This window comes from Neopelma chrysocephalum, unplaced genomic scaffold (assembly GCF_003984885.1).
Source record: "Neopelma chrysocephalum unplaced genomic scaffold, ASM398488v2 Primary Assembly neopelma1_73b, whole genome shotgun sequence".
In the NCBI taxonomy this organism is placed as follows: domain Eukaryota; kingdom Metazoa; phylum Chordata; class Aves; order Passeriformes; family Pipridae; genus Neopelma; species Neopelma chrysocephalum.
In genome coordinates, this window is record NW_020897734.1 from 4,590,968 (window position 1) to 4,603,331 (window position 12,364).

Here is a 12,364-nt window from a genome sequence, read left to right on the forward strand (position 1 = left end):
AGGTGTGGGTGAAGAATCAAGACAAATTACTTTTCAGAGCTTTGCAGTCTATTCACTAATTAATTACTTTTAACAGGTGCCAGCCATGGTCCTCCCAGTGCTGCTGCTGCCACGGCCATTCAGCCACAACAAGCAGCATTTCACTGCCAGTGCCTGAGCAGTTCTTTTCTCCACAGAGCCTCCAAATTCACCCCAGGCTCCCCTGGGAGCCTGCTTTGAGCTATCTCCATGCAGGAGCAGAGTGTAAAAGAGCTGCCAGTCTGCTGTGTGCTCACCAAAGAATGCCATCAACAGCTCAGATCAGCCCTGACCAACATCTCATCACATCTACCAGCTCCATGTGTTACAAATGCCAGGACAGGAAGAACTCTTCCTCCAAATACAGATGTGATGGCCCTTGGTGGCGGGTGGTCCTCTGACCATGTCCTTGGCAAAGGGACAAGCTCAGAAAATGAGTGTGACAGACAGTGTGCAATGCTGAGAAACCCATGGGACATGAAAGCATTCATCCTGTCCCTCCAGTTGTTGAATTTAGGTGAGACATGCCAAACATATCTGGGGAAAAAATTAAGCTTACGAGTGCTTTAAAGTAATTTTCCATACATGAAATTTAAGATTCTTAAATACCAAATCATTAATAATGATCTTTGAAGGGAACCCTATAAACTGTCTTCTAGTTCCTGATGAAATGGAATAATTTATTACATCAATTTCTCTGATTAATGTAAAACGTGTTTCAAATTTGGGGTTTCCTTTAATATTTAAACTTCCCCTTGAGAGGAGCTGCATCGGGTGACTGTGTGCCCCCCAAACTGACGTGGCATGTCCTCAAAGCAGGGTAGGCTCTGCTACTGGAGCCAATCAGCAATAAAAGCCATTGTACAGCAGAAAACCCAGCTTGTTTCAGGACCTGGCTCTCCAAAAGCCATGAACCAGGAAAGGGCAAGGCCCCACAGCTCTGCTTACTCATGCCAGGGAAGAGACTTTCTTAAAAATTTACTTGGTGAATGGGGAATTTTATGTTCTCAAGAACATCACCCTCCCAAAGGAGCTGAAAAAAGGCCAAAGCTGGTGTTGTTCACCAGCTAATGTTGTTAAATTGCATGGCAGGTCTTTTCCCTAAGAAATCAAATTATTTTAAATAGGCTTTCTACTGTACTCATATGTCATTTTTGCAGAGACAAAGTCGGACAAAACCATGGAAACTAAGCTCCAACATTTAGAGTAGCCATTCCCTGAGCTGGCAAAATGCATCACACTTTTCCTGTGCTTCATGGACCACGTCAAGCACACAGAAAACTGAAGGATCCATCTGTGTTGGTCTTGGCTTGACCACTCAAGTTGCCCCTCTCTGGTTCAGGAAGACAGAGGAAAAATACAATGTCAGAAGGGTCTATATCCCAGGAAATGCTAAGTGATGATGTTGTGCAGGGTGGAAAGCCCTTAAACATCTGCAGTGATAAAAAATTAGAGCCCAGACAAGAGAGAGTCTGTTTCAGAGAGAATCATTTATTAGAAGATAGGAGGTTGTTACGTACAGATTCTGTCCTGCAAAAGTGTCCTGGTCAAGGATATGTCAGGGAGACATTTAAACCCATTAGAGCTGGCTCTGGTCTCCATACAGAGATACTCAAGACACAGCAGAGCTCTGCCAGACCTGGCTCTCATGCTGGTGCTCAGCTGGGGAGAGGCCTGGCGTACCACAGCATCCCTGAGCTCGTTACACCGTCTTTATCCCACTGGAAAACCTGGCCTGTGGGCTGGAAACCAGTGGTGGGGACACCAGACGGTGCTGCAGAAGGGGCACTGTTCTTCCCTGGGCTAACTTGGAGATATTTTCCCAAAGTTGGGAATTGTCTTCCATCGTGCCAGCGATGAACATGGCTGAGCAAGTGGCTACGGAGGTACAACCATGCTATGAGGTAGCATGAGGTAAATTAAAAGGAAAAAAGAAAGATAGAGAGAAGAGCTCTTCCCACCCTCTCTCATTCCAAAACCAGGCCAAGCAGCAGTGCCTGAGCCCCCTGCAGAGACCTCCAAGAAAGCAGCTCTGACAGGTGGATCACAAAAAAGAAGCAATGTTGTCTCATAATAGTTATGCTCCTAGCAGTATTCCTCCCAATTTCATGGGTGACCTGTTTTCTTTTGGGTTGGCAGGTAGCATTTGTCAGCCTCTCATAAGGTCTCTGCACAGCCCCTGTGGTGGCTCAGGGCTTTGCCAAGTGAAGCCCAGGTGCATCAGAAAGCTGCTGTGATGGATTTGCACCTCCTGAGCCAACTCCAGGCCCAAGGTGTGCTGCATGGGTTGTGGGCAGCACTGCTGGAGAGGCAGGGCCAAGTGAAATGGCAGGTGAAAAGTATTAGTCACCAGCTTGGCAATAACAGAAGGGCCTGAGACCATCTTCTGCAGATGGTCAGTGGCTCACAGACAGCTTAGGGCTTGGATTCATACCAGCCCTGGGGCTTTTTCTTATTCCAGGTGTGCATCTCATTGCACTCTGCTCTTGTACCTGCTGCAGAGCAAAGCAGGTTTACCAGTGGGTATAATTTTTCTTTTGTTAGATAACCATCCAAATGGACATCTTCCCAACATCTAGCAGGTTTCTTAAAGGAAAGTATTATCCAGAAGACATCTGTTTAACTTTTTAATTTATGGGTGCTAAAAGATAAATACATATTTTGGAGTCTGACTCCTTAGCCTGGTCCTCTGATGAAACCACATTCTTTTCTTGTCTTAACTTTACTGGGCTAGAAGGTCACCTTCACTCACTGTCTGTAAAGTCACATTTAACTCTGATTTTCCTTATTACATCCTAGTTTTGGCTCCAGAGACTACATGTAAAGCCCTGGGTATAATCCCTCACTTTCCTCATAAAGTACGTGAGCTTTTGTCTACTATCAGGACTCTATCAAGATTATTGTGCTTTCAGTCCTCAATAATCTGAGGGAAAAACTATTGTTGGAACAGGTTTGAAAGAAATTTAATATAATTGTCAGAAAGATCTGTTTATGGCTCATCTATCACCACATCTCTCTTCTCATCTCCATCCAAGAGTGGCCTTTGTTAGCTTGATATATTAGAAAGCTTTGGAACTAGAGATTTGGCAGTGAATGCTCACAGCTGAAGCCAATGTCAGTACAAAAGATGGGTCAGACTACAGACCTCAGAAGGGATGATTTGTGGGACCAACATTTTCCTTTCACTTCAGATGACCTTCAGGGTTGGAAGTACTTGGAATGGAGAAGAACAGGAAGACTGCAGCTATAAAGTAAAGCAGCAGAGCTCCAGTTATATTTAGGATAGTAAACACTCAGCACTGAACTAGCTTTGCTACAGATATGCCTGTTTTTAAATCAGGTTTTATGTTCCTAAGGCACTCAGATTCCTTTTTTGGAACATGTACCCCAATAAGTTTGATTTTTAGGGGTGGGAGAGTTAAATGTTTCCCAAGGGCATCCCACACTTAAGGAAACAGATGCTCCAGACCCACTGAGTTATCGAAATCTCTGGAGCAATTATGAGCACAACTTCAATTTTTAAGATTTTCTATGGCACTAGTTGTGCTCCTACTTTCTTCACCCTATGGAAAGGGGCAAGCTGGGGCCCCCTGGGCCCTCTGAAGGTCAACAGGTGGTATTTGGGGACAGCAACACCCTGCTCCAATATGGGAGCTCAGTAGGCCAGAGCTCTTTACCTACTATTTGCCACAAAATGATGAATCTGGGAGTTTGATCTGAAACATAATTTCCTTCCCTCCTCTCTCAGCCCTAACCTTAAAAAAACGCCAAACACTGACCCAGCTGGTTTAGTTTCAGACTAACATTTCTGGCTCTTCAGCCACCCATGATGAAAACTTGTCCCTACTACGACTTCTTGAAAAACCTTGGTGAGTGAAGCTCACCTGTCAGAGCTGCCTGGATATTGTAGATGAGAAAAGTTTTCATGGATGTTTTTGGAGAGAAAAAGGCAGGAGAGAGGGATGTTTTCTCTCCAGAGCACAAAGGCGGAAGGTATGGGAGCTTTTTTCCCTCAAGACCAGATAAAGCTGGCTGATAAATGTACCTGCAGTGATGCACAGCGAACACTGGGCATCATCCAGGTGCCACCAGGCACAAGCAGGACTGGACTTCCCGGATCTCTTTGGGACCTCCATGCTGGAGGCTCTGAGGAGGTTTGCTGCGAGGTAGCGCTACGTGGCTGCACTATGGGAAGTCTGACAGGGAGGGCAGACACGGAGAGGCTGGAAAAGCTCAAAGCAGAGAAGTGCAATTCACTGGGGCTCCAGCAGCGCACGGCAGAGGGGTCGTCACCAAGACTTTGTGGCACTTAATCGTCACTGTGTTTTGAGTATCTCAACTGGGCACACAAGACCAGTTCTAAAAATATCCAAAAGAAAGAACACGTTCTCATTTGTATGGTGTATGGCATTACAGGGGAATGACCCATCACACAGAAAGATTTTGAACATTAATTACAGTATCTTTTATAACTTTTTAATTTAATTGCCAACCCTTTTCCCTTTAAATTAATCATGGATGTACAGCATTTAATCAAACAAGCTTTTTAAAAAAGTACATCTTAATATAAATAGTTTATTCAGTGCATGGTTGTGTATACAACAAATAATAAACAACTCTTTTGTACCAGGCAGAGAGCTGCCTGTACAGAACTAATTCAGTTTTGGAGCACAGAATCCAACGATGATTAATGCACAAAATCTTACACATCATGCAACTCTATGCCAATATTCCAACTTTCTCCCATGCAACAGACATGATGACCTAAATGGAAACCTAACTACATTTTTTAAACAATTGTTTCCAATAGCATGTATAAGTATATGTTGTTTAGGGGTAACCTGTCCTAACGCTTCCTCCTACACAATATTCACGTGCCCGTTACAGTGAAAGGACTTTTACAAATAAGACATTTCTTATAAAAAAATTAAGTCACCTTAATTCCACAGTTTCTGTCTTTAGAAAAGAAGCCACAACAATAGTTTAACATGACACACAAAATGGAATTAAGAGAAATCTACACTGGAGGATAATTTTATCCCTTTCTGTTAACTTCCACTTGGGATAACAAAACAATTCAATTCCTACAGACTGGGGTTAGCACAAGTACTTTACCAGAAACTACAAATCTATAAAAATTTATATTTCATTGTGTTTAAAACCACAAGAACACTGTTTGCTTGAGCCTGAGACACCAACTCTCAGTTCCAACCCTGATTTTTTAATTATTATTTTTTAAAGACATAGCTTTAAAGACCCATTGGAGTTCAGAAATCAAAAAGCACTATTCCAAATTAAAGGATACATTTTTTTTTTTATCAAGCCTTAGATATAAAACGGTAAGCCAAGGAAACAACAGAGTTTACATATTTGTTTTTTGTTTGCCCCTATAAAACATACAAGCATTAAAATTTCCTTTGAAGAGCAAAAGTGGTCTTTTTCTGAGTTGGAAAGCAAATTCTTATCAGCAGTGAATGCTGTGAAATGTTTTTGTTTCGGATTCCACAAAGCATAGGAGAGAGAGAGAAAGAGAGAAAGAAAAAGTGAGAGAGAGAAAGAGCTGGACATTTCTTCTCCGAGATTTATTCCGCAGTTATGTTTGCTGGCTATCCAACTGCCTTGTGATATGCACAAGCATATTCTACATAATTGGGGTATATCCTTTGACAACCAGTAGATCTAATGGCTGATAAACGAGTGACCTATGCAAGTTCGGTGGCTTGTCCTGGGCAATTGAATGTTTGGATGAAAGACTGCTAGTAAGAATTCAACTGCATCCAGAGGTAAGGTTCTGTTTAGAGAGCACTTGGCTTGCCTGAACCTGGCTACGTTGACTCATTTTGGCTCATGGATTTACCCCCATTTAGCACTCCTGAAACACTTCTGCTCTTTGTTGGGGTCCCACTTCCCGATCTTGAGAACTCTGTGAGATCGTGGAGAGAAGGTTCTTTGTACATTGCCACTGCAAAGCAAAAGAGAGGCAGCACATCAGCACATGTCACGGGCTACTCAGTCTGTGGGTGCAAAGTCCAGCTGTGAAAGGCTGGGATTTTTCATTCGAAAATATGCAATGTAATGAGACAATGAAAAACCAAGTAGAACTCTCCACTTCAAACAGTCCCTGAGAGTCTCTGAGGTCATCTTCAACAGATTGACATTTTAGAGAAGGGAAAAACCACAGCTCCTCCCTCCCTCCCTCTCTCTTCCAGTTAAACCACCCACCTACCCACTGCAATTAGAAAATTCTACAAAATAGACCTAAGCTGATATAAATCAACATTTCCTGATTAATCATGAATTAGCACTGTTGGCAGCTGTCATGAATTAGCACCTGTTACCTGTATATGTAGCCTAAGCAGGTGAGTGGGAAAATGGATTTTGAGTCTTTTGTTTCCTTTGTTTTCACACCCATTAGAAGTGAGGATCAACCTCGACATCAGTTGCCTAGCACCTAGTCCTAAATGTAGACTGCCAGACCCAGGGCATCCACCCAGGGTGATGTACCTTTGAAATACCCTCTTTGATTTCAAAAGAACACTGCCTTAAAAGGCTACTTAAGAGCATAACCCAGAAATGGAAGGCTTCATTCCTCTTAGGGAAAGAGCATATGGAAGTTAGTTCTTCTGGAGAAAAGGAGGCACCTTTATACATCGACTGAGATTTCCCTCGGCGTTGACCAAAGAGGGAGCCAAGACTGACCACAAGTCTGATTCAGATCCCTCAGTTAACTGGGATGACTGTATGTCCTGGTTTTTAATACCCAGTGGTATATGTAAGCCACATGCATTATTACCTTTAATGTCATATGCTGATGCCACATTAATTGCAGTTAAACAAGCACAGCACATCTGAACTTTATCCCAGGCAAAAGCAGACAAACAAGCTTTCTGTAACAGGAAGCACAAATTGACAAGCTACACAGCAAGTCACTAATGGCCTGTGAGCAGATGTTTGGGCCATTCCAGGCTGAGCCTTCATTACCTATAACAGGGACAGTGTTGACTTTGGGCACAAAGAAATCAGTAATGTTTTTGGTTACTAGTAAGTATATTTGGTTAAATTAGAGAAATGCTGAGGTAACGCAGAAAAACCTAAAAAAGCAGCTCTGGTTAGATTAACAGCATGTTACAGAACATTATACTCCTGTTATATAAGTAGCCAGACCCTGAAAATACAAATACACAGCAATTAAACACCTCTAACACAGGTCAGTGTCGGTTCAGATGGATGGAGTGAACCCAGGCAATTACCTTTTAATGGTTTTGGAAGGAAGTGTGCTGCAGGTTTATTTTTCTTCACGTGGTTTCCTTTCATTATTTCTCCTTCTTTGTTAAGACCCAAATACCAGCCCCGGCCAGACTGTTGCTGTCTGTAGATCATTGAAGAATATGTCACGTAGTAGTTTTCAAATACTGATTCTTTGAACTTGCATTCAGGTGTAAAATGTTCCTGTAAGGAAGTGACAGATCAATATGTGCAGTGCTGAATCTCGCATCAGTTAATGAGAAAGCATCCAATATCCATTGTTTTCCCAATAGTTAAAAGACATACCTCTCCAGCTATGAAACATGGGTCCTAAAAGTATTAACAAATGAGTAACACAATTTGAAACCTGTGAAATGATGCTGTGAGCAGCTCTAAGATCTTTTTGAACGATGAGTATAAAGTCTAAGTGAAGATCTATTGATCGATGCAGCTAATGAATGCTGGGCAGATGTGGCCCTGATGCCAACCCCGTGGGACCAGCTGTGGTCAAGGCCCATGGGCGGGAAGTGAGGCCACGTAATGCCTTTGTTAACTGCTGGCCTGGACTGTTTATGAGGAAAGTGAAATAAAAATTCAAAGCCAATATGCCATGAGTAAATGTTTGTCTCTTACTAAGCCAGCAATATTAAATTAGCTTGTGGCAGCTGCCTTCTTGGTCTAATCTATGCTCTTTCTCTGCCCGGCGTATCATCCATGAAAGCCCAGCTGTCAGAGTCCCACTGCAGACATTAACCTCTGCTCCAGGACTGAGCCACAGCTGGAAGCCTGCAGGATCGAGCCTTAGTCTTCATGTTGAAATGCACTGCTTCTTTTTGGGCAATGGTATTGGGCTAATAGAGTAATAAACCAGGACAGAGCCCTTTTCTTCCTGTGGCTGCCTTTCCCTGTGCAATGATCCTGACTGAACCAGTATCATTGCACTATTGCCCAAATTCAAAAAAAGATACAGACATGAAACACGGGTCCTAAAGGGATCTCAGACCAAACCACAAGTCTTGACAGCACCACTCAGCTGTTTCCTAAGGCTTCTGGGTGCTCCAGGTTTTTTAACATTACAAGTTCTGAGAACATCTCGCCTATAGAGTCTAGATGTTCATAAAATATGAAAGAGGAAGGGTTTGGTCTGGTGATGCAAATGTTAACATCACAGTCCTGCCTGTCATCACACCACACAGTTGTTTGCTGGTCTTCCCTTGTGAAGGCAGCCAGCTTCAGAGAACTGCCCTTGTGCTGCAGAGGCGTGAAAGAAAGGAGGAAAAATTGTGCTTGTATAATGATTGTCATTTTGATTTTTAAATATTACAGGAAATTAAATGCCTCAGAAGCTTAAGATGTTTTTATCTAGTTCCTCAAATATTCTTACGTGAGAAAAAGACAGTATTAGAAAAAAAATAATAGAAACCCGCCACTGTGCTTTTTCTGCACATCTTTTGCCATTTTGTCTTCATAGGAGAAAGAAAAAAGCTCCCATACTTTGACTGGCATTTCCTTCAACAAAGAATGTGAAGTAAGCAATTTTCTTCTCTTTTTCCTTCAAGCTAATTGGCTGTTATTTAGTTAATTGACAATTGGTTTCAATTGCTGTCAAATGAGGACAGCCACTGCATTTTTGTAAGATTTCTGCATAAAAGCCTTCCCTCACTGTTGGTGTCCAGCACCAGCCACAGTAACAAAGACTATTGCAATTAGCAGCAAAATGGAAAAACTACAGTGCTCTCACTGGAAGACTGTGGTTTATGTACAGTAATTTGGAGCTGTTTTGGGTACAAAGGCCTGCTTGTACACAGCAGCAGAGGGTCAGATTGCAAACAGAACCACAACATTCACCCTGGCTCTCTTAGAAGCAAGTTAACCTCAGTATGAGCGGCAGCACACAGAGTCCCTTGGAACAGAGGGACAGAAAAAAGACGCTAAAAGCTCCTTCACTCCCGTTTTTTCCCTTGGCCCTGGTGGAAGTGCTGTGCAGCTGAGTTTGCAGTTGAGTCCATATACAGCTACACCAGTCCCCATGGTGCAGCCCAGTGTGCCAGATATCCTCACAGGCAAAATCCTCACCCTGAGACTCAGCAGGAACTACAAAGGGGTGGATTCTCATGACAAACAGCGGGGCACAGAAACAGACATGTCTCTTTACTGTGCTCAGTTATCATGACAAATTCCCTCCCAATTTTTCTGGCACTAAAGCAAGACCACCTCATTTCTCTGACTGGCTTGGCACAGAATTGTGCCCCTTTCTCTTAACTGATGCCTGCTTAATTCCTTGGCCATGGCTGCAGCTCCAGAAAGTTGCTGCATGGGGGGAAAGGCATCCTTCTTGCCAAATAAACAGCTCCCACAGAGCTCAAGTGCTCTGCCTGCTCCTGAATACTAAGCAGCTGCTCACCTTTTGCAAGAGTTTGTTCCCACCCGTCACTTGCCTTTAGTTTAATCCAATGTGTGTCTTTCCCACTCATTACAAAAAGAGCCAGGGAGGAGAACTGCAGAGTGAAGCTTTGAATAAGGAATAGTGGCATGGGGGCATTACAATTAAAAGGTACTTCTCTGAGCTTGGCAAGTCCACATGGCAACTCAACTGGGTACGGACAGAACTTCTGTGAGCACATCAATTTGAAATACAGTGCAGAGCAGTAAGTGTAAATTGGCCATTATGTTATCTCTGCTGCAAATTCTTTATTAATATACTGAGGAAGAGCAAGCGAAAGGTGGGAGAGGGCTGACTGCCCCAATTAACACTTATATTTTCCAGCTCATATAGTCAATCCTATGGAAAACTTATAAATACAAGGAAGTGTTTAACTCTAAGGTCAGTTTTTTCCTTTCTCTCAGCTGTCACCTTTGTCCATCTTTGCAATGAAAATAATTCAAATGATTTCCAGGAAGTCCCATGTTATGAATAAGTTGTTACACAAAACAGATGAAAATTAAGTATTTGTGTGAAACTATTCTAGTCTCAGCTTACCTCAGAAGTCAGGGATGAAGGTACCTACACGACAGCAAACTGTGCTCACTCAAGCCCCTCACACATACACCCTAACACTCAATGAATGAATGAATGAATGAATGATAAATAAAAGCTAAAGAAAGTGCTGGATTCACTGTAGTCATGACTCAGCCACGCTTAAGTAAGCAAGAAGATGAACTGTCAGGAGCTGCTGCTTAGTTTTGAGCTCATCAGCTGAACTACTGAAAGGTTCCTTCATGAACAAATCTGCAGCTGCATTAAATATGTGAAAAACAATTTAGAAAGAATAATTTGGTGCATGATAATATGGTAAACAGCCTTGTAGCACATACTTAGTGGCTATACTTCCAGGAAGCTGCCTAGATTTTATCTAAAATAATCCAGTCTTCATTACAGGTATGCCAAGCCTGAAAGGTGAAATACCGTAAAAATGAAGCTGGAATTCTTCTTGTTCTAATAGTGCAAAAGCCGTGTTTCAAGCCAAAGACCATCCAAATTATGAGCCATCACACCTTGCACACCCATTGCACACTGCAGGATTGCCAGTTAATTATCCTGTGCCCCAAAATGACTGGGTTGCAGGAATTCAGACTCCCCATAAGCAGAAAACAGGAAATCTGCTTTTAAGGAAGGTATTTAGTGTCTTCAGGATTCTGTGATATCATAGGAGCCTCTCATCAGGATGGCTGTATGCATAGTGCAGAGAAGGAGGATGAATATGTTGGTTCTCTGCTATTTATTGCATACTGTATTTGCATCGTGGATACCATCAGCAGGGGCCATCACCAAATACTTCATTTTAAGTCATTAGGTCAAGACTGAGTTTGTTCAGTGGGTTCAATGTCCTGCAGCTGCCCTACAGCAGTTGATTACAGCAATCATAAATTTTTTTCAGATGGATTTAGTGCTAGAGGCATGAGTAAACAGCAAGAAAAGAAAAATTAACTTTGAAAAGTATTCAGGAAAAGTATTGAGGACTTGGGAAACTTAGAAAATGTTCTTACATGTTGAGCATGTAATTATACTCCTTGTGATCAATGACTATGTCAGCATATGGGATTTATTCTTTATTTTCTCCACTTAATGAAAATTGGATATTTTTTTCTTCCATATCCCAATTTCTTTCAGGACTATAATGTAGCCCAGGATTCCATTCTATAATCATGAATTTTTGAAGGAGCCTCGTTAAGGCTCCAGAGTAGTGATTTTCTGCGCCACTGAACCTGCCTTTTTTTATTAACAGAGATTGATTTTCTCCATCTTGGCATGTGAAGTTCCAGGGTGTATCCTCTGGATCGTCACTCTGTAATGTGCAGTGATATCAACACTAGAAAATGGAAATACTTCAACTTTAACATTATCAAAAATAACAGCTTTTAGATCACCAGTGTGAGAAGACTCAGTGAAGAAACTGGTATTTCCTGAAGCCACCAAAAGCTGTTTGCTACAGCAATGGAAACTACAATTATCTTAAAACAATTTATTTTGGATCAGACATATCACAGTTTCCGCAGATAGGTCCAAATCCCAAAATATTGTCCATTTTGCTTAAATTCACTTATTTTGAGGAATCCTAGTGGTGTCAGTGGGAGCAACTCACAAATCATTAATATGTACAGATCCTGTGGGACAGTAATTAGGAAGACTGACCATGTAATTCTGACTGTAATTCTGACAACAGTCGCCAATCACAGCAACAGAAATGCTCTCCAAAAAGCTGTGGGGTTTTGAGGGCAGATGTATCAGCTCACTGAGGAGCACCGTTCTGGCTGCTCTTCTTCCAGGAGAGTTTTCACAAAGACATTGTAGGTAGCCCCAAGCCCTCAGGAGGTGCTTTAAGGCTGAACTAACTGCTGCCAGAAGAGATTACCTACTGCTGAACAGGAATTCGTAGAAGACTGTAATTCCCCTTAAACTCCCTTCAAGACATGTGCACTGGCCATAAGACCACGGAAGGAAAAAAAAATTAGATGAAAATTTATACAGAGGAGTTACACTAAATTATTTTGTCAGGTAAACTTAATGGCAGGAGTGATAAGAAGTCACAGTTTTCCTGGAAGGTGATCCCAAACTACTCCACAGCATGGAACTGCCTTATTGCTAGTGGAATAAGCAGGA

The 12,364-nt window shown here is 42.2% G+C and overlaps 1 protein-coding gene across 9 annotated transcripts in view; it reads right to left on the reverse strand.

The window, feature by feature from the left end:
• Positions 1-1,489: 1,489 nt before the first annotated feature.
• FGF13 (fibroblast growth factor 13) overlaps positions 1,490-12,364 on the reverse strand; it is a 312,900-nt gene continuing 302,025 nt past the window's right edge. For all 9 annotated transcript variants that reach the window (XM_027687255.1, XM_027687256.1, XM_027687260.1 and 6 more), the window contains 2 exons: positions 7,269-7,467; positions 1,490-5,980 (listed from right to left, as the gene is read on the reverse strand). In XM_027687255.1, coding sequence (XP_027543056.1) covers positions 5,844-5,980; positions 7,269-7,467 — 336 coding nt within the window. In that variant the 3' untranslated portion in view covers positions 1,490-5,843. The remainder of the gene's footprint in view (positions 5,981-7,268; positions 7,468-12,364) is intronic.